We start from the raw sequence: 26884 nt of genomic DNA on the forward strand, positions 1-26884 counted from the left end.
TGTGGACCCTTCCAGTCCTGGCTCGTGCCAGGCGGGCAGGGGGCTCAGCGGCGTGCAGAGAAGCGGGCAGGGTACCAATACGCCTACTGCAGGTGGAAGCGAAGTCCTGGACTGTCACTCATCAGTACAGAATGCGGGCCACGGGACCTCCGTATCAGTCTTCCTATGATACAATGATCATCACGATCATTTGACACCTTTGGGAACCTGCTGACTGCAGCTCCTTTTCTTGGCTGGAAGTTACCATACGGACGGTTGTTTCTGCCTCCCATTCGGCCTCCACTGCTTTTAATGATGCTACATGTAGCACAGTCCTCGGGCCTGGGTAAGCCTGGGGCAGGACAGCCTCTCTGCCCCAGGGTATCTGGTCGGACGGTCTGGCCACCGGAGAGCCACGGGAGGTGGGCAAGCAGAGGCATTTGAAGACTACCACGCACCTCGCCTAGCCAGTGGGGACTCGGCCGGGAGGTCTCAGGGTTGCTCCAGAAGGTGAGAATGACGCTTCCTGGGAGTCTGGGTCACGGTACTGGTCCCAGACCAGGCTTCTCTGACTTGACCCTCTATGCGAACCACCGGAGAAGTTGGTCAAAGAGCAGATGCAGCTCAGGAGGACTGGAGAGGTCCAGGATCCCGCACGGATAACAACCTCCCAGCTCACGAGGCGGCCGGGGGTCTGCAGACCACACCTGGCACCCTAAGGATTTACAACAGGACGGACTTTGCCACTTACTCGCTGTGGGCAAGTCACCCAGCCGTTCCAGGAGAAGAGTGAGGAAGAGGAAGGGCCTGGGAGGGGACACGGAGGATGACCTGAAGTCAGGTGATCCCAAGCTGGGGAGACGGGGGCAGGGCAAAGGCAGGTGTGCACGGAAAGGGAACGGGCACTGAGCACCGTCCCAAGACATTGCCTACAACGGCAGCCAGTGCTGGTTGCTGGTCGCTGTGTGTGTGTGGAGATAACACCACCTCACAGTCACAACCGTGTCTCCCAGCCCCTGGCGCCATCCACGGCACGTCACTCATTGCCCAAAATGACGGGTTCTTGAGTCAACTCACATGTTAGAAATGAAAGGGAGACTTGCAGAGCAACTTAGCTGGAGCCAAGAACCGGTTTCACGGTTGCCCAGGGTGGCAGATCACCCAGCATCGCACAACCCAGGGAGGGGGCAGGGCCCTGCATCGGACCCGAGCTGCCCTTTCCAGACCTCTGAATTGGTCATGCCTGCTTGGGAAGGCGGTTACTGGGGGACGGGACGGCTGGGTGGAGCCTTTCCGGGGAAAACACACATAAACTGATTTGTTTTCTCGAGACCCCTTTTGCCAAGAGAAATGCCACGAACTCAGCAGCTTGGCCGTGAAAGGAAGCAACAGCAAGCGTTCGTCTGAATCACTGAGCCACGTGTGACGTGCTCCCCGGGGCCCACGCGCCGCCTTCAAGGAGGCGAACCGGGATCAATGAATTTCTTTGTTAATCTTGATATTTGCAGGAAGCAAACAAACCAGGCGCTCTGCAAATCACTGGCTTTAATCTTCGGAATTACTTACACCGCCATTTAGGAGAGTTTTGTTTTCCGGCGAGATCTGCACACAGCAGGCGGCAAACATTCTAATTGCTGTTAAGTACATTTGGTGTAATATGTTGGGGGAAACGTAGCCCTTACATCAGTTAAGCATGCACACACGTGCTCACGGGCAGAAAGCAAGTCTGCACGTAGACACACTCCCCAGAAGCCTTCCAGCCACAGACACGAAAATCGCGCAGTCGGCCTCGTGCGGACACGAACAGCACCTGGACCCAGCCACGGTCCAACCCCACAAACAAACACCCAGACAAACTGTGCTCTACGTTTTGTGCCCCTCTCTGCCTGCTCTCTCTCTCTCTCTCTCCCCCTCTCTGGGAGCTCACCTGCAGTCAAGATGCGACGCTATTTATAATGTCACTGTGCCCCGGTTACCGGGATTCATGACCTGAAGGCCTTCGGTCTAGGCCAAGAGTAAGGCTCGACGGGAGGTCAGTGCCACTGAGGTCCTATACCGACGCACCTGCTCCTCCCAGCAGCTCCAAACCTCCGCACCTTCGGGGAGCACAGCTCGTCCGTGTGCACAGTCCTCAAGCCCTTGGCCCTGCGCCCGCCACACGGTGAACAGGAACAGGTGACCGCTATTTGATGAAATGAACTGGAGACTCTTCCCAAGAGGAAGAGTGAGAAGGCACACGGGAAAGGAGCATCAAGGCCACCGTACAGAGTGGAGAACAGCGGGGGGTGCTTTGGGTGCAGAGGCTCGCCGTGAGGGGTGCACCCATTGGGCTTGCTGGCTCCCGAATCACAAGTAAAATGCCAGAGGCTTTTTTGAAAAAATGAAAATCCGATCCTGGGCTGATTTCCACTTCGGGTCTTCCAGCCGAGTGTGCAATAACTCACAGAGCCCTCAGCTGCGTAAAAAAAGAAGTGCTTAAAACATCTGACAAGTTGCCTCCTAAATAAGTGACCCATAATAAAGAGAAAAGCGGAGAGGGGTCCCCACTATGTGGACTAACAGGAAGCCAGTAGCTGAGCCAGACCCTGGCCCCAGTTTCAAAGAGCTGAAGAGGTACGAGGCACCACAGGAGACGAACGTTTCTGGTCCAATGACAGCAATTTCGTACAGTTCAACCAAACACAACAGAAACACAGTATTAACTAAATCCAAGCCAATTCGGTATCTCCACTGTTTTCTAGAAACCTCTAGAGAAGTCACTAGTTTAAAAATTAGTCCATCGGGTCCCCCAGATATGAAGACCACCAATCCAGACGAGATGTAGTCTCCATGATCATGACACAGAAAGAAGAGGAAGAAACGTGATTTCCAGGTCCCGGGAGTCCCTGAAGCAAGGAACCCAGAAGGAAGGAGTAGTTTGTGACAGAAAAGTCATCTTGCAAGTCCCGGGAACACGGCCACGGGGCATCAACCATCGCTCCAAATCCAGCAGACAGACAGGACAGCGGAAATTGGCGTGAATGGTGTATGATAACAGACACTGAAAATGCTTTGGTATTTCTAAATCTCAGATACCAGATGGTCATGTGTTCCTCTCTCTTAATAGTAAGGAGCAAAAAACAATATATGGGGAGATTTTTTTTCTTTTGTGCTTTCTGATGGTAAATATTACCTGAGTGACCCAAAGTCCCCCAAATTCCGGGCCGGCCATGCATGCTGTGACCAAGGGTAGTTGTTTCTGTATCTAATTTCATCACTTTTCCCATCTACATCCATGGCTCCCACACTTTAATGAGTGTAAGAATTACCTGAGATGTCCCTGGACATACCAACTGCTGGGCCCCCCTTCCAGGGATTCCTGCCCAGTCTCCTCAGTGTAGAATCTAGGAACGTGTGGTACATCAAGGACTGCAAAGGGGTTTTGGCGCAGCTGCCTCCCTGACGTAGGTCAATATCCTCATCGGGATAAACTTTAAGTCCTGTATCTCCCAACTTAAGAGCAGCCTCGAAAGTTTGGGCCTCCAGAAATCCAAATCTTTCACCAGATTCTCCAAAATAATGACAAATAATGGCTAAAAGAACAAATAAAACTATAGCATTACTCTAAGACACAGAACCCTCAAAAGCAGGGTATGGGAACCTGATGCCAGCAAAAGGAGATACAAGACCAAAAGCATTAAATGCACTCAATGAAGGGGAATAAAGGTTACTTTGTAACGCTACAAGGCATAATTCACAGTCAGGATGTGGGGATTTTTCCTATGTAGGCACCAAATAACGCAACCACCATCTCAGGAACCACTACGGTGGACGCAAGAAGGCACAGGCGAGAACCCCCGCTGGCCAGAAATATTAACGCCCCGCTCTTCCCACAAACAAATCAGAGAGACAACGAGTAAAAATTAGAACGCTCACAGGGCGCCTGGGGGGCTCAGTTGGTGAGTGTCTGCCTTCCGCTCAGGTCACAATCCCCAGGCCCTGGGATGGAGTCCTGAGAGGCAGGCTCCCTGCTCGGTGGGGAGCCGGCCTCTGCCTCTCCCTCTGCCCCTCCCTCCCCTTGTGTGTGCTCTCGCTCACTCTAGCTCCTTCTCCTAAATAAATAAATAAATAAAAGCACTTTTGTTTAAATATATATATAAAATATACATATACATATAATTATATTTATATATATATTTATAGGAAGAGAGAGAGAGAGAAGGAATGCTTAAGTAATACAACCACTATAATAGCACTTATATTGGCTCTCCACCAAACGTTACTCCCAGAAATAGACAAAACACCTTCTTCTTAAGTTAAGGGGAAGTTGTAAAAAATAATCACAAAGGAAACATGAGGACACATCATAAAGCAGAAATAGGACAAACAACAGTCTGTGATCACAATGCAATAAAATTAAAAATTATTAATAATTTTCTAAAGCCATCCACCTGGAAATTAAAAAAAATACAACTAAACAAATCTTGAGTCTGGGGTAAGTAGAAACCCAAATTAAAGTACTTCTAAAAAATAATGATGATGCAAACAGCATATAAAATCAGTGGGAAACTTCCAAGAAGTAAGAATATTCGAAGCCTTAAAAACTTTTAGCAATAAAGATACTTCAATTTCTTTACCAGCTCAGAAAGCTAGAAAAAGAACCACAAAGTAAGCCACAAAGAAATATAAGGAAGGCAATAATAAATATAAATATATATTTTTTGAATAACCATGTTTCTTTCTTAAGATTTTATTTATTTATTTATTTATTTGACAGAGAGAGAGACACAGCAAGAGAGGGAACACAAGCAGGGGGAGTGGGAGAGGGAGAGGGAGAAGCAGGCTTCCCGCTGAGCAGGGAGCCCGATGCAGGGCTTGATTCCAGGACCCTGGGATCATGACCTGAGCCGAAGGCAGATGCTTAACGACTGAGCCACCCAGGCGCCCCTCAAAATTCTAATTTTTAAAAAGGAATTAATCAAATAAGACAACCTTTAGCTAGTTTAACCGAAAAAGGAGAAAGCACAAAAATAGAAAATGAGAAACCAAAGGGAAAAATAACTCTTGAAATAGTTTTTGAGAATAATTTACAGTTGTACACAAATAAATTTGTAATAAAAATAAAATGGACAATATCCCCGGGAAAGGCAGTTTGCCAAAGTTGACCTCTTTAGAGACAGAAGACTTGATAGACCCATTTCCCTTGAAGAAATAGGAAAAAGCATCAAGGTATTACCATATAAAGAACCTTCAGGACCAGAAGGTTTCACAGATACATTCTACCGAACTTTCAAAGACCACATACTCATAATTCTCTATAAGTCGCTCTAGCACATTGAAAAGGGAAAAAACTTCCTAATTCTTTTTATATGTATTGATACCCAAACCTCTTAAGGAGAGTACAGAGAGAAAGAATCACAAATATTGATGCAAAACTTCTAAATAAAATATGAGTGACTATCATGCTAAGAAAATAACACACCGTGGCCTGCTGGAATTTATTCCAGGGGTGCAAATTTGCTTCAGCAGTAGGAAATCTAATAACATAATACACAATATGGGAAGAAGAAAATCTATGATTATCCGTACAGGTACTGAAAATACTGAAAAGCCTTGGACAAATTCAACTCCTTCCAATTTAAAAAAACTCAGGAAAAGAGGAATTGATAGATACATTCTTAACCAGGCAAACACCAACACCGCAGTCCTAAAACCAATGTCCTGCGGCAGGCATTTCCATCAGGGTCAAAACTAAGGCAAGGGAGCCCACGCGCTCTCACTAATTCCACATTGCACGGGACGGCTCGGGACAGGAAAGTGACAACCAGGCAGACACGTCCTGTAGCCAAGCAATCGGCATTACCACCACCAGCAACGAAACCACTAGACCCCATGCGCGTCCTCATAAGACACGCTGAGAGGGACACGTCCCTTGTGTGGAGTTCCTGTATGATCGCCTGACCTGAATCTAATTCTGAAGAAATGGACACGTCCAAATTGAGATGTGTTTCACAAGTCTTTGAAAATGTCAATGTCACGAAAAAGAAAGAAATGCTGAAGGCCCATTTCAAAATGAAAAAATCACGACAACTGAATGTCCTTCGTGATCCAGCACTTGGTTTTTCCAAAAGGACCATACTGAGACCATTGGGGAAACATAAATGACTGTGGACCACAGTACTATCTATATCGTTCTGTGATGACATAAGAGAGCACCCTTGTCCCCATGACACTCATGCTGAAGTACTAAGAGGGAAAGGGGCGTCGCGTCTCAAACCGTTCAGGTAAAAACAGGTATGTATGGACAGACAGAAATACGATAAAATGTTAACATTTGAGGAATCTGGGTAAAGGGTGTGTAGAATGTTTTTGTACTATTCTTGCAACTTTTCTGTGAGTCTGAATTTATGTCATAACAAAGATTTAAAAATAAGCACAAGGATATTAATAACCTCTTTTGATACCCAGATCCCTCAGACGCAATCCCATGACTCTTTCCCCGCACAATAAGAGTCACCAGGAATAGTCAATTTGCTCTCCCCATTCCCTATCTCCCATTCACTCCTTAACCACTCCCAGCCAGGGCTGAATACCCCTGTGGAGGTCATCGATGCTCTTCCTGTTGCCAAACCTGATGGATACTTTTGGCGTCTCAGTACCACTCACGGCTAGTGACCACTCCTTCCTTCTGGAAATACCCTCCTCCTTCGGTTTCCAGGTCACTACATTGTCCGGGATTTCCTCCCTCCTTATTTGCTGTTCCCTCTTCACATCAACTGCTGGATTCTTCTCTTCTTCCAATGCTCTGAGTTTTGGAATGACCTAGCTAATGCTCAATCCTGGGCCCTTGTCTCATTGCCAGCCCTCCTTAGTGACCTCAGTTTCAACAGGCATCTGCTGCTGATGCCTCCAGAGGTATATCCCCAATCCCAAACCCTCACCTGAGCTCCAGATTCATAAATTGTTCAACCACATATTTGATATCTCCAATAATAGGACTAAAAGTCAAATCAAAGTTAACACATCCAAAGTAGAATTCTTAAATATCTCCCCAAATCTGTTTGGTTCTTCTAAGTCCCCCTTAACTCAGCAAATGGCATTAGCCACATGCTTCCATCTAAAACTCAGCAGTCTCCCATGATTACCTCCAACGTCACCCTCTCATCTTTTCTTCATCTCTCTGTGTTCACCTGGTTGGAACCACCATTGTCTCCTACCTTTACCATCCTCCAAACCAGATTCCTTTCTTCACTCTAGCTCTCCACAGCCTATCCTCCAAAGCATTCAGATGACATTTGAAAAACATACACCAGGTCATGACACTTCCCCATATCAGACCTCCAATGGGTTCCATGACTATTAACATTAGTATCCTAGAGCTTCCATAACAAAGTGACTGGCTTAAAACAACAAAAATCTATTATCACGTAGTTCTGGGGGCCAGAAGTCTGAAATCACAGTGTTGGGGCCATGCTCTAAAGGCTCTAGAAAAGTACCCAACCTCGCTGCGTCTCAGCTTCTGGAGATCGCGGACAGTTGTTCGCATCCCTTGGCTTGTGACTATGTCATCACTCGACACTCTGCCTGTGTCTTCCCACGGGGCTTCTTCCCTCTGTGTCTGTGTCTTTATGTCTCCCCTGTGTCTTTATGTCTCCCCTCTTCTTACAAGGACCCCAGTCACCTCGGATTTAGGTGCCACCCTAATCTAGTATGACCTCATCTAAACTTAGTTTCTTTTACGAAGCCCACATTTTCATAGAATGTCACCATCAGAGGTTCCCGATAGACATGCATTTGGGGGGCTACATTATTCAACCGAAAAACTCACTTTCTATTCCCACTGTAGTAAATCCCAAGGTCCTCATCATCGCCCACAGTCCCTCATGGTCTGGCTCCTACCCACCTCTCCATCCTCCTCAAACCATTTGCCAGTAGTTCCCACCAGTTCATAAATAATGGTGCCAAGGCCACCCCAAACTCGGGGCCTTTCTGAGGACTGTTCTTCCCACCAGAAGCATTCTCCTACCCGGTGTCTGAGTTGCTGGCTCATGCCCGTCTCTTCCAGTCCCTCAGTGGGCCTTTCCCTAAAGCACACCCTCACGTCCAGCTACTCTATCTCAGCACTCTGTTGCTTGCTTCAAAGCTCCCGCCACAATCCACAACTTATAATTATCTTGTGTGCATTTTTCCCAGTTTTCTCTCTATCTCCCATTATAATTTCAGTATCCAGCATAGTACCTGGGACACGGGCACCCATGATTGAGTATTTGCCAAATAAACAAATAAACTCAAGTGTGTGTGTGTGTGTGTGTGTCATACATGTCTGCTACAACCCCCACAGAACCTTCCCATGGCTCTCTACATGGCCCTTGGAACTGTCCATTGAAATCAATTAACTAATAAATTCCATCAATTTTCTCCACGCCAGCCACAGTTTATACTTAGACAAGAATTCCCTCGGCCAGACTTTGTAAGACAAAAACAGTGGCTCTCACTCTGTCACCAGGGTTCCAAGCATTTATTAAGAATTCTGTGTCTAGGGGTGCCTGGGTGGCTCAATGGGTTAAGCCTCTGCCTTCAGCTCAGGTCATGATCCCAGGGTCCTGGGATTGAGCCCCGCATCTGGCTCTCTGCTCAGTGCGGAGCCTGCTTCCCCCCCCCTCTGCCTGCCTCTCTGCCTACCTGTGATCTCTCTCTGATAAATAAATAAATAAAATCTTTTAAAAAAAGAAAAAAAAATTCTGTGTCTACCACAGAGCAGCCCAAGTCTCCTCAGATGCCCCATGGTCAGACATTGCATAAGCAGAGCCATGGGCAAAGGGGGGCTGGATGCCCCACGATGAGGATGAGACCGTCTTCGAGGTCATCTTACAGACTGGCCCGTGCCACTGACACTTTCGTGTGTGGCCACAAAGCATTTGCGAGTGATGGAGAGCCCGACGGTGTTATCAAGGGTCAAGGGTATAGAAGGTGCTGCCCATGGAGGCATGCGGCCTCCCTTCATTACCGCAACAATCCCGTTAAAGGAATCCTCAAGGAGTGAGGGTTCACGGTACACCCACTTGAAGCAATTTTACATCTATTTCTTCAATTGGATTATTTATGTCATCCATAATGAAACGAGACTCAAACAGCATCAGCTGCACCACGTCTTCTTTTGCTTTCGTGCGTTTTGCAGCCAATGACTATTTTTATGCAAATGAGGTTATGATGACATTAAACATTTTCTACTGATTTTCCAAGAACAAATATGTTCTCTCCATATGCCACCATCTTCTTTCTCCTGCATCCATCCTCGGAGCTCTGCTGGCTGATCAGGTTTTTTTCCAAATTAACTCCAAGGACCTTCCATCCGTAATACTGATGAGCCTGTCTCCCTCTGCAGTGCACACAGAGACTCCCATTAATACCTGAATTTAGCCCATTTTGCCCATTCCGCCAGCAGCCTTATGCATCCCCTCAGCTCTCCCGGTGCAGTAAATCTCAGCTTGTTACCCAGCACCGCGGCACTCCCCTGCCGCCTCTTTGGGGATGTTTACTCTGCTCGCAGAGCAAAAACCACCAAGAACTCCACACATAAAAAAGGCCTTGTGATTGCAGAAACGTTTGCCTCTATTGATTACATTCAGGGCTGAGAAACAAATATTCTCGGGAAAGTATTTCACATAACTAGCCACTAGACAAATCAGAGTGGAATTCGGCAGGCTGCTTACACCAGGCCTGTGGAGGCCGGCTTGGGCTTTCTTCTAGGGGGCTGTGTGTGCGTGCGTGTGTGTGTGTCTGTGTGCGTGTGTGTGTAGGAGTCCAAGTTTGTTTTAACTCAGAGCACACTGCTACCGGGAGGGTCAGTAGCATTGGTAGCAGGATAATGCCCTAGAAACCTACAGGTTGCACGTCGCAGGAGTCCCCAGTTGCAGGCATTGTGGGAATTGCTGACTATTGCTGGAAGTGAGCTCTTCCCCTACAGTTCACGTGTGCCTACAAATCCTTACACAAAGCGTCGAAGGGCTGCAGAAGCAGACACAATGGCGGCTGTAAACCCCAACACTGGCTTGACTTAAGGTTATAAATTAAGAATTCCATTTCCCACAGTCGCGTCTACATCTGGGGGGCACGCATTTGGTACTCAAGAAGCCTGGTGGTTGTCAACAGGCCACTGAGCAGAGCCATTTGCATGGACAGGACAGGGTTCACATTGGGCTTCTACCTGATGACATCAGCTGCCACTGGAACAGGACCAGGACGCTGTCTAGAGCAGGAGCGGATGGAGGGGAATCTCTCCTGCTCTGATGCACTTGCAAGAATCCTTTTAGGTCCAAATGAAAGATTAACTTGGCCCATTCATAAATGTTTGGCCGGCCAGGCTGGCCCTACCTCTGGAAGTAGAATCCTCTCTTCAACATTAGCTACGTCTCTGACCCCCACGTTTATGATGCCTTTGGTAGCACCAACGGAATTTCGGCTTCACGTCCATTTTTCCGCTCTACGCCTGTGTGTGCAACACTGCAGAGGGCTGTCAACCATTTCGTGGGGTGCAAGGAAGTTTGAAAAGGAAGATAATTCAAAGTGAGGCTTATTTTTTTTAAGATTTATTTTATTTGGGAGAGAGAGAATGAGTGGAGGGGGAGGGAGGAGCCTCCAGGACCCTGGGATCATGGTCTGAGCCGGAGGGAGACACTGAACCGACTGAGCCCGCCAGGTGCCCCCAAAGGAGGTTGATTTCTATTTCTCTTCACTCACTACGCAGATTCACTAGAGGACACGGGACGGGAAGAAACAAGGGGTAGGAGGGAAGACAGCGAAGGATAAGAACCTCCCCCAGCCGGGGAGACCCCAGCTTGTCCTGACCCTCATTTCCTCTTCCACCTGCTTCAGAAAATGGGGGGCAGGACGCTCAGAATTTAGAAATAAGAATCAGTCTGCTGTCATCGCTCAGTTGAATTAGCCTACAAAGGTGCTGGTTCACAGCCCCCGTCCTGGCCAGCGCGGCCGTCGCCAGCCCAGAGACCTGACGGTTCTAGCCAGCGGTCCTGGTGAGTCAGCTGTGAGGGCCAAGCTTCCAGAAACCTGATGAGCCTGCGGAGCGTCGGTCTGATGAAATACTGGGATTACCTGGGAAGCTTGCGGGTTTTTGTTTTTGTTGGAAGATTTTCCTTTATTTGTCAGAGAGAGAGACAGAGAGAGCACATGCACAAGCAGGAGGACTGGCAGGCAGAGGGGGAAGCAGGCTCCCCACTGAGCAGAGAGCTTGACATGGGACTCGATCCCAGGACCCCGAGACCATGACCAGAGCTGAAGGCAGACACTTAACCGACTGAGCCCCCCAGGGGTCCCTACGGATGCTCGGGCCTCACTCCCAGAGATTCTGAGTCCATCGCCGTGGGGGAGGAGGGGCCTCCCAGCGGTAAAACCTCCCCACTCCTGAGGGAGAACCCACACGTTTAGGCAAGCAGGGACGTGGGCCCTAGAGCTTCCACATTTCACTTTGGTAACTCCTGACACTTTTACCCAAAGAACATTCTAGAATGTTTATTCCAAGATTCTCATCTTCCCATAACAGGCAGGAAACAATGACGAAAACTGGGCTATCTGACTCTTGACTGTAACAGTCCAGGACTTAAGGCAGGAGCGTCCGCCTGAGGCAACAGAGGGTTCCCTGTGCTTGCGCAGAGACCCCGGTCCAGCGGGAAGATGGGGGCCCCTCTGCTCTCCCCAGCTGCCCCAGGCCAACGGCCGGCCTCTCGGGCATGGTCAAGCTCCGCATTGGAACAGCTTCCCAGAAAGTCTCAAAAGTCAAAACCTCACGAGAACACAGGCTTTCCGCAGACAAGGCCACAGCGCAGCAGCCCGTCTCTCAGAACTCTTACTGTTTCAGCGGTCCTCGAGAGAAGGAATTAATTCACGGACGTCCAAGACTTCCGACCGGGGACTGTGCGGAGCCCAGCAGCCTACACTTTTTGCAAGCTCCAAAGACCTCACTCTAAAATGCACTTTTGAATATTCAGCCCTTTTCGTGGAAGAGTCGTTTTCATGAGTGGAGGGGAAAAAATCATTTCGATTTGTGAAGAAATAAGAGCACATGTTACAGCTGATCTTTGACCTGCTTGGACGTGAGTGAATTCCTTACACGCAGATGTTTTTACAGAACACTGCTGTAAGTGTATTTTCTCTTTCTTGTGATTTTCCTAATAACACCTGCTTTTCTCTAGGAGTAGTGGAGATTTTAGGGAGCCGAAAGTTGTAGGCAGATTCTCGCCAGCACAGGGGTCTGCACCCCCGACCCTCAAGTTGCTCAAGGGCCGACTGTAAACTCTCTTGATGGCTCTTGATGCCGGCAAAGCAGAAGCAGGAGCCGGCGGATCTCTCCCACCAGCTTTTGCTCTGCCTCTGGGCCCTCCAACACCCAAACGACCTTCCCAGGAGCTTGTCACAGCCTGGCATCTGTCTCAGGCTGGGTCCCCTGGATTTCTGGGCTGGCCCGGGGATAAGGGAATACTCGTTACCCTGGATTCGGTTTCCCATATTAAGGACACACAGCTGTGCCCTACTCTTGAGGGACATACTTCCCTAAAGCTTCTGTCGTTCCACACAAGGTGTTTTAGGACCGGGGTATGTAGGATGAAGGACCTTTAAGAAGTAGCTGTAGCTAAGATTGATCGATTGGGTACCATTAGTACACGAGAAAGGCTTAGACCACGTCTGGTAGATCAGCCCATGCAGGCCCCAGGAAATAATCGATTTACTCCCCACAATTCCCTGAAGTAAATACCAACGCGTCAGCACTTCACACATGAGGCCCAGAAAGGCTAAATGCGTGGCCCACGGCTGCAGAGCCAGTAAGGGGCAAAGCCAGGAGGGGAACGCAGATTTCCAAGTCCATGCTCTTGACCGCTCTGAAAAACTCTCCCATTACAGATTTTTAGTGGCACAGATATGCTCTTCAGACCTAAGGAACCCATGAAATGGGGAGCAGATAGGAGAGGAAGGGTTCTGCTATTTCCACACTTCCCACGACTGTGGGTGAGGACCAGCTCCAGCCAAAGAAGCTCCTTGCTCTCGGTGAGATCTCACGTCCAGGTGAGATCAGCTCGACGGTAAGACATTTCCTGAACCGACCCATGTTGCACTGTTTACTTGTTGTGTTTTACAAATACCGTATCCTTGAAAGAGGGTTTCAACTCTCTCACCCTCCATGTGAGGGGGCCATAAAGGACAGCAGTGAATCGAATTCAAAGGACAGTCCTTTGTTGGTGGAATGTGGCTCTGGGTGGAAGGGGCGGACGGGACGAGGAGAAGCAAATGAGGGGTGTGCACGCACACGCACACGCCACACACACACACACACGCTCTCTCTCTCTCCAAAGAAACTTCTGCTTCTCAGACTTAGGGTGTCTCTTCCTTCTGATGGAGCCAGTGTGGAGCTAGAAAGTCCCAGTGCGTGGACATGGAAAGACAAGCGGGGACAGGCAGGGCAGGGCCTGAAGGGGCAACGCGGTGTGCGGGCAAGTGCACAGCCCTCCGAGACGCACACACGGGGGGTCTGAATCTGAGTCCAGCACCTACAGGCTGTGTGACCTCGGGCAGGGGCTCACCTCTCCTAACCCCCCTCCTCACTGACACAACAGAGATGGGAGCAGCTACTTCAGGGAGCAGTTAAATTTAAACAAGATCGATGAAGCACGCAGCGCAGTGACAAAACATAAAAGGCAGTCAATAAAAGGGAATAATCATTGTGGTTAGTGATTCAGGGACACTCCTAACTGAGCCGCTCCTTATAATGTCAACCAGTAAGTGTTTATGGGACCATGACCTTCCGTGCCCACATCCGGGAAGGACAAAGTTTAACACAGGGGCCCTGACCCTCTTCGAGGTGCTTCTGCTCTACTAGAAAACCGATCTATAAGACACAAGATATTGATTATTGAAAGAACAATTCAGAAAAAAAAGAAAAGAAAAGCCCAGTCACCGATTCGATAATCAGAAGGTTTCTTGGAAACCTTGAGTTGGGTCCTTATGACAGTGTAAGTCACATACACACATGACTCCACCTCGGACGCCCGCTAGACTGGGATGATTCTCAAACCCCTGTAGCCAGCCTGGACACCGCTCCCGACCTCCAAACCCAAAGGCACAGCCGTCCTTGTGGACATGAAGTCAGTCTACAAACGTCTCATGCCCCGTGTGCCCAAGGCAGGTGTCGTCGGATTACAACGGGTTAGAATTTGTGGCGAGGAAAGAGAGGACTCTCTGAGCGAAGGGAAATGAACGCCAAGGAAGCCCGACATCTGGATTTATAAGCAGGAGGCCAAAGGAGAAATTGAAGATAACAGCAGTAGAAACTGTCCATAAATTACCGACACGATCTGGGAGGAGGAGGCCAGCCATAAAAAGCGTGCGAGGACCTCAGCAGTGGCTTTCATAAGCACACACGGATCGGGGGTTGGCGGGGGCTGCCTCCCCGGATTACCAGATGATGGGGCAGGGAGATCCTCCACACGCCGCCATAGGACAAGGAATGGGGTCTCTGGTGTCTCTCCGCAAGGGACCAGAATGGGGTGTTTTAAGCCTTGTCTGGCTTCTAGGGTCACCCATGTCACCTCCTCGCTCGCACACACCTAGTCACATAGGGAATAAAGCTGGACAGACTCGTCTCACGCGGTGGCCTCAAGAAAACCACAATGAATCCTGGAGCAGCCAATCGTCCTCCTCCCACACAAAGCGTGAGCCCCTATGGGACGCTCTGTCCCAGTGAATGAAATCACGGCACTCTGCCTCCCAAGCGAGAAACCTCTGCTTGCACCCACTTCACCCATATCCCATCAATTGCCTCATCTGACTGATCTCAGGAAGTCTTCTCGAATCTAGCCCGTCCACTCCGCCTCTGAGTCCTTGGTTTGCTACGAGAAATGATTTCCGTGAAAACAGCAAGCGAATAAGGAAACACTCACTCGCGTATTGGACCGACGCCGTCCTCTCCGTCAGGCAGCACTGAGCACTGGGCTGGGTGGATGGAGGAGACGCTGAAGAGGAAGCCGACTCGACTTGACCAGCGTGCGACTGGCCTCCGTCTGTCCTAGCCCGGCGGACGCCCTCCCGCCTCAGGGAACATTCTCTCTCTTGTCAGAAAGGGGGTGATGCCGATAGTAGCCTCCTGCCTCAGTCCTTCACTCGCACCCACTGATGAGCCGAAGACGCCGTCGGAACCCAGACTGGTACCTGAGGCTGCCTCCCCACCCCGCCACCTGCTTCCCCTCCGATCTCTCCTTCCACGGTTCACTCTGGAAACTCTGTTCCAGCCAAAAGTCCGTGTGCTGCTCCCCTCACCCCCAAATCCGAGAACTTGTCCAGTCCTCAAGCACAGGTTTTTCTCTTTAAAATGCCCCTCCTTCCCTTTGAAGGAAAAATTCCTGCTCACCAGTAAGAGCATGGCTGCCTCCGTGCTGCTCTCTGACTCCTGTGAGCTCCTCTGCCACCTGCCCCCCGACAATCCCCGGTTTCTTAGAGGGCCGGGATGGGCCTGGCTCGCCTCCACACAGCCACACAGTGCCTGGCCGACTGGAGACAGTGGTCAAAATCATCTTTTTTTTTTTTAAAGATTTTGTTTATTTGTTTATCTGACTGACAGAGATCACAAGTAGGCAGAGAGGCAGGCAGAGAGAGAGGCGGAAGCAGGCTCCCCGCTGAGCAGAGAGCCCCATGCGGGGCTCGATCCCAGGACCCCGAGATCAAGACCTGAGCCAAAGGCAGAGGCTTAACCCACTGAGCCCCCCAGGCGCCCCTCCAAATCATTTTTAATAATTTTTAAAAAACAAAGAAAGAAAGGAAAAAAAAATAGAGACCAAAGGAACAGTATACAGCTTAGAAAATAAGTGTAGATCTATAAAACGTATAAACTGCATTATATCTAGCACCTCCAAATGAAAGAATTATCTACAGTTTTTTTTTTGAAGCTGCTTTGGGTAAAATGGACAATTTAAACAAAAGATCCACACCTGGTACCATATTCCCAAATAAGCCCCGGGTGGTGAAGGCGCCAACTACAAGCACCCTGGAAAAGCAGCATGGACAGAATAGGATGTTTGTACGTATTTCTGAAGGACGGTATCTTCCTCGGCTTTAAAGCAGTGAAGAAATGAAACTGGCAAGATTGACAGTTTGGGACTCCTACAAATGTAAACGATCTGGCCAGTGGAAGGAAAAAAAACACAACCCACAGAACTGAAATGAAAGAGAAAACAACATTCTGGAATCCGTTTGTGTGAAAGATGATGAATAAACGGCTGATCCCACACCTACCTAAAGATCCATTCATGTTTCTACGAAGAACAATTTTCTTAAGAGCAGCCTGATAATAAAACAGTAAGAATGAAAGCCACGCCAGGTTCTGTCGCTGATTTAAATCTTCAACACCTGGGAGGGCTTGGCAGGGAGCTTCACAAAAAGGATCTCGCCCATCGGGGGACACTCCCTCCCGAGCTCAGAGGAAAAAACTACTCTGGCCCCAGACAGCTCCCCCCTTCCCATCCCCAGGACTCAGAGAGGAGCTTCCACGGGCAAATCCTCTGCCATTCTTTGATGGCAAGGGTTAATCTGCAATTAGCAAAGGTTAATTTGGTAACTTCCGCTGCAGAGCCCAGAATGCACAGTGGTGCCTCTGGTTACCATATATGGCTCATGGGCAACCTCCCAAATTCATTACCAAATCCACCTTCCAACGCATCCTCCAGGGAGCTGCCAAAAGACTCTGAAAAGGCAAATGTGGCAATGCATCCAACCCCCCTCTTCCTGTCTTCTCTACGTCTTTCTTCTACCATACTTCCATCCTGTGCATAATTCTTTGTTTTGTGTGTAGGTTAACACTCACTGCTTAATTAAATGTTGATTTTGTGAAAACAAAACATATACGGCCCCATCTCATTTCTGTAATCTCCATGTACCTAATTATCAGTGGGAATGCCTCTATTTCTTGATGTTCACATTTTAGATATTTGTGACTAATTTTCTGTTTCTGAGGATAAAGATGTGATGGTCTCCCACTTCCCATACCTCACAGCCACATTTGGCCCTCCTCCTTTGTCCACGTATAGCTACATCATGATCTGCAGGTAGGTACGTATCCAATACTTACACTGGTGTAACTATATCATGCCCAGCTGAGACACAGTGTATAAAATTACAATTCCTCTCTTGAGAAACTCTTAGTTTTTTCCTGTGGCTAACAATTGCTTTGCTTTGTCGGAAGCCCCCTTTTTTTTTTCAGTTCTGTTTCTATCACTAATTAGTCCCAAACTTTCTGAAAGAATGGTTAAAAGAAAATCTTGCAAAGGCAAGAAAGACAGAAACAAACAAGTGGGACTACATCAAAGTAAGAAGCTTCTTCAGAGCTAACAAAACAAAACACAATGATAAAAAGAAAAGGCAACGTCTAAATGAGAGAAAATATTTGTAAATCATATAACTGACAAGGGATTAATATCAAAATTCACACATACAACTCAATAGCAAAAAAATCAAACAATCCAATTAGAAAATTGGGCAGAAGATCTGAACAGACATTTTTCCCAAGAAGACGTACAGTTGGCCAGCAGACACATGAAAAGATGCTCAACATCACTCATCATAAAGGAAACACAAATCAAAACCACAAGATACCACCTCACACCTGGCTAATATCAAAAACACAAGAAATAAGTGTTGGTGAAGATTTAGAGAAAAGGGAACCCTGTACACTCTTGGTGGGAATGAGAGCTGGTGCAGCCACACAGCAAACAGCATGCAGATTCCTCAAACAAAGTAAAAAAGAGAACTACCATATGATCCAGCAATCCCATTTTTGGGTATTTATTGAAAAAAAATAAAGAGAGAAAGAAAGAAAGAAAGAAAGTAAGAAAGGAAGAAAGAAAATGCTAATTTGAGAAGATATATGCACCCCTATGTTCACTGCAGTGTTATTCACAAAACCCAAGAAAAGGAAACAATCGAAATGCCCATCAGTGGATGAATGAATAAAGAAAATGTGATACACACACACACACACACACACACACACACACACACACACAAGACTCCTATTCTGCCATACAGAAGAATGAAATCCTGATATTTGTGACAACACAGATGGGCCTTTAAGGTGAAGTCAGTCAAAGAAAGACAAATACTGTATGATCTCCCTTATCTATGAAATCTAAAAACAAACAAAATAAGCTACAGAGAACAGACTGGTTGCTGCGAGAGGCAGGAGGGTGGGGAGTAGGCCAAACAGATGAAAGGAGTCAAGAGGAAGAAATTTCCAGTTATAAAATAAGTACATCCTAGGGACATCATGTACATGGTCACTCCAGTTAATAATACTATATTACACCTGTGAAAGTTAACGAAGACAGGAGAACTCAAAGTTCTCATGACAAGAAAAAACAACCTGTAACTATATGCACCGACCAACGTTAATTAAAACTGTGGTCATTCCGCAATATCTCTAAACATCAAATCATTACAAGCTTGTATGTCAATTACATTCCAATACTACTACTACTAATAATAATAATAATTCTGGATGCAGTCAAAAATGCTATGTAATCAAACTATTCTATCCCTGGCCTCCTTTGGAGACCTACTTCATACACCCCTCCATCCCCCTGTTCTAGTGTGCAATGGGTGTTCTCTTGACCTGCCACACAGCTGTCACCCTGAAATGTTACCCTGGAGCATCCCTTCATCAGCGTCCTGGGATCTGCCTTTTGTATGCTCCTGTTTGAGTCCCCTGTTTCTTCAATACTGTTATCATTCTCTTTCTTACTTTACTCCCTTGTTTTACTGGAGCATATCCTGAAGCAGCTTCCTGAAAACAGATGCAGGGAAGGTACACCGGTGGAGAATCTACTTAAATGTAATATATTTACCTGTCCTGAGATTTTACATTTTTACATATTTTTTAATTTGAAGATCATGGGTGTCTGGGTGGATCAGGTGGTTAAGTATCTGACTCTTGATTTCGGCTCAGGTCATGATCTCAAGGTCCAAAGACTGAGACCCACTTTGGGGCCTGTGCTCAGGGGGGGTCTGCTTGAGCGTTCTCTCCCTCTTCCTCTTTTCCTCCCCTCTACCCCTGCTGACGTGGACTCTCTCTCTCTCTCTCTCTCTCTCTCAATAAATAAATAAATAGTCTTTAAATAAATTAATTAAATAAAACAAAACCTGAGGATTTCACTAGCTTTATTAAACGACTCACAAATCAGGCAGCATGCCAGCTAGAAAACAGAGGGGTGCTCTGAGGAGCCGCACACACAGATTGACATTTAGTGATGTGGGTTTAATTCCTCTTTTCTTTCATCCCGTAGACACGGGGTGGGACCCCCCAACCTGAAAGCTCATGTCCTACAGTCCTGGGAAATCACGCTCCATCACGGTCTCGTGAGTTCTGCTCTCCGTGTTCTCTGGTCCCTTCCCCAGATCCCTGTTAGTTATGCTGAATGTGCTGAACTGATCCACTGCTTTAATTTTTCTCTCCGACTTTTCGTTTTTTGATCTGTTGGAGGTTTTCTCAATGCTATCTTCCACTCCTCTGTCGACTTAGTCCTAGCTTATTTGTAACTCCCAGGGCTGCTTTTTGTATCCTCGGATTATTACTTTGCCATAGCACTGGGCTCCTGTTTAGTGAATAAAACAAGACAGTCCATGATCTAACTAATTATAGTTCGAAAGTTTATAGTGTCTTCCTCCTCAAATGCCTTTTCTACTGTTGTCACAGTCGTTGTTGTTGTTGTTGTTTTTAAAGAGTTTATTTATTTATTTGAGAGAGAGAGAGACACAGCGAGAGAGGGAGCACAAGCAGGAGGAGTGGAGACAGAAGCAGGCTTCCTGCTGAGCAAAGAGCCCGATGCTGGGGTTCGGTCCCAGGACCCCCGGGATCATGACCTGAGCCGAAGGCAGACGCTTAACCCACTGAGCCACCCAGGCACCCCCAGTTGTAGCTGTTGTTAAGGACTTTTGTAACCGAGACTCTGCTGCGATGTCCAGGGATCCTGGCTCGTCTTTCTTATTTTGGAGTGAGACAGCTGTGTGGGGACAAACGGAGTCTTACAACAGGCACACCCCACTAACAGTGAGCAGAGCTCAGACATTTGGGGAGGGGCCAATCATCCTGTCTATCGGCCCTTTCTTAGGCTGGTTGCTTCAAGAGTACATTCTCCCAAGTACTGATTTACGAGGGTGCGCAGCCCTGGAGGGGTAACAACGTTGAGGGTATCCCCAGATGACACGCAATCTGACCATCTGTTCTAGGCTACGTCTTATGAACTGAAGCCCAAAGTTTACCTTTTCCGGAGAGTCAATCGCCCATATTCTGCCAAGGAAAGAATGTGGGGGTACAGCTGCAGTCCTCTTCAAATCTACTTCTCAGCCATCAGAAGTACCCAGAACCTCCAATGCCCAGATCTCTGGGGCTCTGGGGTGTGACTAGGCTGGATTCCTCATCTCTCCCCACCACAGGCAGGAGGTTGGGTCCCAGCCTCATCTGGTTTGCTCTCAGTTACCATCCGTCTCTCCTCTTTCCATCTCCCAAAATTTTGCGGGTGTTCTTTGCCAGCAGTCAGCCCCTAACCTGCCCGGTCATCCCTTACAGGTTAGCTCTCCCGTTCTTTACTACCATCTTAGTACAGTTCCAGGATGGGCCATACAAGTGCGGGGTTCAAGACACCATGCTAATTTACGGAACACACTGCACTACGCACCGCCAACCCCTAATACACCATGTTTTTATTTACCCCCAGCTCCGCTCCTGCTGTTCCCCTGCCTGGTCCATCCCTATCCTCCGCCTTTTGCTCATTTTGCAACCCCTAATGACCCTTCGAGATCAGGCTCAGCCATCATCTCATGCGGGAAGCTTCCCCGATCCTCCCCCACGGGCTGTATAAACCTATGGCTTGACACACACCACACAGAGCTCAGTGAGCTGACTCACCCTGCCCAAACATCTCCCTCCCTCCCTGGATAAGAAGTAGGCAAGGACTGTGTCTTTTCCAGTGTCCGGCCTCCTGTGTGGGGAACCACCCGGCATACAACAGGTGCTCCTCATCTGTGTCCGGCTGACCTACTTCCAGTAAGCTCCATGTTGGAAACATTGTCATTCTCAAAGGCAGGCAACCAAAATATGGCTCTGTGTATTTGCCAACGTCCAAATAAGAAAGGCTAATCAGAGAGCACCGGGAAATGAAAACAGCCAGATGTGTTTGCGAGCAGAAGTCCAGGAGCACAAAACCCCTTCCAACAGGGGTGACGTGTGTTTTCCCGGCGATTCAAGATGAATATATGTTTATTAGGCAGAGAGAGATTTAGCGGGTTTCTCAGCTAATGCTGCAATTTTAAATCCATTTAAGATAATTTTCTTTATCTTGAATCTATTTTTCTCAGTAACCAGGATATGTAACTGATTTGTCTGAAACCCATTTGAAAAAGGAATAATCCAGCCTAACCTCGGACACACTCTTCACGGGAAGGAAAGAGACACGACAACTCTAAATGAAGACGAAGGACCCCGTGAAGTCAACATGGTCACCGGCCCAGAAGACGGGTTTCCCTCCAGCATCTTGATTCTATGGCCGATCTCTCTTCTCCACTTCCCAAGGAGAAAACAAATAATTCTTAAATCTGAGCCCACAGAACAAAGGCCTTTCGTGAGGCAACCAAGATGCAAACAAACTGATTAAAAGAGAAAACTCTCAAGGCAGGGAGGGGAGGTTGGGTGAGCCTGGTGGTGGGTATGAAGGACGGCACGTGTTGCATGGACAATGAATTCTGGAACACTGAAAAGAAATTTAAAAAATAAAAAATAAATAAATGTATAAAAAAGATAAGACTCTCCAATAGAACAGTGGACGTTGAAACAACCACGGAATGCACTTTCTCACCCACCAGCGTGACAAAGCGTTTTTGAAACGGCAGGACCCAGTTTGCAAAGGGTCAGGTAAGATTCCCACAAGAGTATAGACGGCCACCAGCTTTCTGGAGGACAGTACCCCAACATCAATCTAGAGCTTCCAGAAGTACCCGTGCGATACAGCCTGGGGATATTATACTTTCAGAAGATAAATACCAATTCACTACAGACAAGGACGTGAGTGGGAAGATACTCATCAAACGGTTATTTATAATAACGACAAACTGACAATACCCTAAATTTCCGACAACGGAAAAAATGATGCAAAATGGTCATAATGATGATCGTCGTTAATCATAATTAATGACATCAGCAAGCGCTCACGAAATAATATTAAACGAGAAGAGGGTACAAACAATGCATCACATGCTCATAATCTGTACAGAAAATTGACTCAAACACAAGATGCTAAGATTTGACTGACTGCCGTCTCTAGGTAACGAGATCATGGCGAGTTTTGTGTTTTACTGAGGACTTTTTGTACGGGGGACCTTCCTGTGAGTTTCTGGGTTACTTTTTAAAAATGTCAAGACTTCAGGGGTGTCTGGGTGGCTCAGTGGGTTGAGCCTCTGCCTTTGGCTCAGGTCATGATCTCAGGGTCCTGGGATCAAGTCTCGCATCGGGCTCTCTGCTCAGCGGGGAGCCTGCTTCCCCCCCCACCCCGTGCCTGCCTCTCTGCCTACTTGTGATCTCTCTCTGCCAAATAAATAAATAAAATCTTTTAAAAAAATGTCAAGACTTCATTTAGATAATATTTCATAATCCACAGGACTCGGTTGTGGACTATGCAGGAGACAGAGGAAGACAGAAGCCCTCTGCTAGTGACAAAGGACATGAGAACATGTCGCAGACTCGGGTCCCCGCCCATCCTGGGACACAGCCAGCCACTCTGAATGACTGAATCACAACTTACTTGGTAGGACGGTAATCCGGAATGGAACGATCCAGTGAAATTTTCTCACTGAGGTAGGAATTGTAGCCATACTTCTCGTGAGGTCCCTTGGCTTTCTCTTCTTCAGCGGGGGAAAGGGTAGCAGGAAGGCCCCCCTTGCCCCGCCCGCCATAGCCTTCAATGAGCCCAAGGGATTTGGATAAGCCTAGAAAAAGGAAGGAAAGACAATTATTGGAAAGCCACCACATCAGGGCATGTCACTCAAACTCAGACACACGCCTTGATGGCAAGTCTCACATGACCTGTCAGGGCTGATTACTTCTCTAACAGACCAACCCAGGAGTATGGCCCGAACGCATTCGTATCATTGAGAGGAAGGTCAGGGCAACAGAGAGTTCTGGGGCTATGTATAGCCCAGGCGGGAGCCTCTGCGTCCTCTGCGGAATGGAGTGGACGGAGTCTACAAAACAGAGAGACTCTACGCTGGGAAAAAGGCAGACCAAGAAGGACACAAGCAATGGGACAGACGAGGGGCTCCCGGCCGGGCCTGTTTTCCTTTCTCCGTGGGGCAGTGATGACCAGCCTCGGTACTCCGCGAGCTACAGGCACGACCCAGAAAAAGAACAGCCATTGAGGGGAACAGCCAAGCCAAGGTGCTCTGGCTTCATCTGGACAGAGGACGACACACAGATTGATTTTATCATGAGTTTAAAGTGCGTAACAACCTGATACATTTCTTTACCTAACGGTTTTATTTACATTTCATCTAAATGGCAAAAGGAAATATAGAATGTTTCAGAACACATCACAGAGGCGGGGAAAACCCCGCAAGGATGATAACCACACCAAGCGGAGGGGGACGCCTCTGTAACTGGCCGCGCTGAGCAACTGCCTGTCCCTGGGACGGTGGCAGCTTTACACCCACTGTCCCATCACACGATAAACAGCTTGATGGGCAATTGTGAAATCCAGGAGTTACGGCAGGTTTTACCTCTCAGCTAGGAAACGTCAGTTTTAAGGGCTCTCACTCCCTCCCGCCATCACGAAGGCTCAGGCTACTCAGCATAGCTGTGGGCATACACACACACACACACACACACATGCGCGCGCGTGCGCACGCACATGCACACACAGGTGCACACATACACTTACACATGCACACACAGGTGCACACACGCGCACATGCACACAGAGGTGCACACACACATGTGCGTGCGCAAACACACGTGCACATGCACACACAGGTGCACATGTGCACACAGGTGCACGCACACAGGCGCGCGTACGCACACATGTGCACGCACAGGTACACATGCGCGCACCACACTTCATCCAAAGAAGTCCCACTCCTGCTCCCGGCAGGACGTACACGGAGCAGAGATGTAAACCGTGCCCTCTGCTCTCACAAGGGGCAGCCCAGAGCACTGAGGACAATTCGAACCTCCCAGAAAGGCACCCAGCAAATCCGTCAGAGGCCAATGAATCTGCTCCCGTCACAGAATGGCGCTCTGTCACACAGTGGCAAGACATGCCTGCTTCTCTGAAAACAGAAATGCGCCTTCTGTGATATCAAGATCAAAAAGCGAAGGTCCAGCAAGCGGCTCAGAGTTGGCCACAGGTGAACATCATTTTCCTACCAGAGAATCATTCCCACTGGCCGCTGGGAGCTTCAGGAGCCCTGACCTCTATCCTGCCGGCCGTGATCCCGACAGAGCACCTCGGCTGGGCTGTCAGATCATTCCAGCACTGCCCACTTGCTTCCCGGGCTCTGAGTTCCCATTCCACGTCAATGTGCCACCAGCATCCCAGTAACACCGCCTTCACCGTGCTCACAAATCGGTAAGAACGCTTCCCAGTCCAGTGCAAACACCTGCACTGGGTGCTGAAACCACTTGTCATCAGACATTCCCAGTAGGAACGTAATACAGGGCAGTGACTTTGGAAAACAGTTCGGTAGCTCTTCAAAATGCCAAGTGTCGTTTTACCACATGACCCAGCAACTTCACTCCCGGGCGGACTCCCAAGACAAGTGAAAGTTCTGCCCACACAGAACCTTGGACAGAAACGTCCGTAGGAGCATTATTTGTATTAGCTGAGCGTCTGTCAACTGATGAATCCATAAACAGAATGTAAAAACATACTGTGGGACATTATTTAGCAAAATAAAAAGGGAAGAAGTAGTGATATACACCAGGACGTGGTGAACCTTGAAAACATGATGCCAAGCACACAGCGCTGGTCAGAAAAGACCACATACTGCACAATTCGATCTATATGAGACGTACACGATAGGCACATTTCCGGAGACAGAAAGTAGGTCAGTGTCTGTTTCGGGCTGAGGGGACTGGGGCAGGACATGGGGAGTGACTGCTGGTGTGTATGGGGTGCCTTTTTGGATAGTGACGATGTCCTGGAGTTAGACTGCGGTGATATGTGCAGAAACCTGGGAATATACTAAAGAGGAAAGTGTTTTAAGTTCTTGTAAAATCAGAACAATGCAGTCCTAGAATACAATTCTTAGTACCATTTTTCATGAAGGAAGAAACCCACCAAGGCCAAAGTCATCATGTGGCCCTTATTCCCTTGAGGTTAGACTTTTACCGGGGACACATGCCTGCAGCACAGAGAAGGAAAGAACGAAGTCTGAGACAGGACCTACACATTCCACCTGGAAGATGGGCTGCCCCGGGACGGACCGCAGATGCCAGCGGCAATGACAGCCGCCACTCACAGAAGAGCGTTCCTGAACGCCGGGGACCCTGCTGGCTGCTTTACACGATGTATGCTATTGTTCTATCGACTCTCCTGCCAAACCTCATGAGGAAGACATTATTTTGATCTCTGCCAAATGAGGACACTGGCCTGAGAATGTAGTAACTTTGTCAAAGCTCCACGGCTGGTAAAGGAAGACTGACCGGGATTCCGAGTATAGTTAGAGACACAAAGGAGGACAAAACCTCACTTCTGTGACAACTGAGAAGACCAATTCCAGGGTTCCTGCAGCAGCCGCCAAGAGAGGACACGGGCCTCATTTTAAGGCAGTGGTGAGACTGACCGAAAGGAGAGGAGAGACTGGAGAAGTATTTAAGAGACACTGTCACAAGGCAGAGACAGACAAGTGTTCGGGTGGGAGAGAAGGAAGCCGTAAGCGAGCCTGGCTCCCAGCGTGAGGACCAGCTGGGGACACCAGCCCCAGAGACGGCACATTCAGAAGTGAGTTTGATACGTGAGTTAGACCACCACTCTGCACAGGTGGTCTGTCAAAAACACCCATGGGACATTCTGACAGAGTCGGAGGTCTAGTGCGAAGCTGAAACACGTGGGAATAGAAGTTAAGATGGAGGACAAAGCTCAGGAGACAAGCCAGAAAGCCAGAGCCTGGCAGGGGCTGCAGCCATGATGGAAGCAGGGGTGCTGGGCTGGGGGCAGGGGTCGAGCAGCAAAAAGGAGAAAGACAGATGATGCTCCGGAATTTCAACGTATTTAGAGCAGGAATTGCATCCTCTGAAACTCAGATCTTCTCCACAGGCTCTCCCACTGAAGCTACCCTTGAACCCAAGACTTCAAGGATCAGAGAAATAGCTCAGTGTGAACCAAGTGGTTAAGCTTCTCGCTTGTCCTCATAGATCCATTCAACCGCCCTCTCTCCACCTGCTAATGATCACTGCTTAGGCCTTAATTTCTCTAATGGTTTTATATCCATTTATGTATTAAACTGGCAAGGTTGATGTTACCAGGATCACTTTAGAGATAACGAAATGGGGAGGCTCAGGAGGCTTAATTACGTGACTTTCCAAAAGTAACAGAAATGGAAGATGTTCCCCCCCGCCCCAGCCTCCGACACACAAACAAATGTTCAATCCAGGAAGTTCTTTAGGAATTTTCGGTGATGACAGTGGTAAGTTGATGGTAGTGAACTCATTAAGAGGATACCATGCAGCAATGAAAATGGTTAGCTTGCCAGGAAACAGATGACTCTGCAAGACATGCTGGCAGGGGGAAAGCAAGCATTAATGCGTATAATGCCATTTATACAAAGTCTCAAAGGCTAATCAAAACATAGGTCAGAAGTATAAATTCATGGAAACCAGAAACTGCAA

At 48.1% G+C, this 26884-nt stretch overlaps 1 protein-coding gene across 1 annotated transcript in view; it reads right to left on the reverse strand.

Annotated features, from left to right (window-relative positions):
- The window catches only part of GALNT17 (polypeptide N-acetylgalactosaminyltransferase 17), a 429917-nt gene that overhangs the window by 243223 nt on the left and 159810 nt on the right, over positions 1-26884 (reverse strand). Inside the window, exon 2 of the mRNA XM_032872378.1 lies at positions 22806-22989. Coding sequence (XP_032728269.1) covers positions 22806-22989 — 184 coding nt within the window. The remainder of the gene's footprint in view (positions 1-22805; positions 22990-26884) is intronic.

The sequence above is a fragment of the Lontra canadensis genome, unplaced genomic scaffold (assembly GCF_010015895.1).
Source record: "Lontra canadensis isolate GAN:19392208 unplaced genomic scaffold, GSC_riverotter_1.0 scaffold45, whole genome shotgun sequence".
NCBI classification, from domain to species: domain Eukaryota; kingdom Metazoa; phylum Chordata; class Mammalia; order Carnivora; family Mustelidae; genus Lontra; species Lontra canadensis.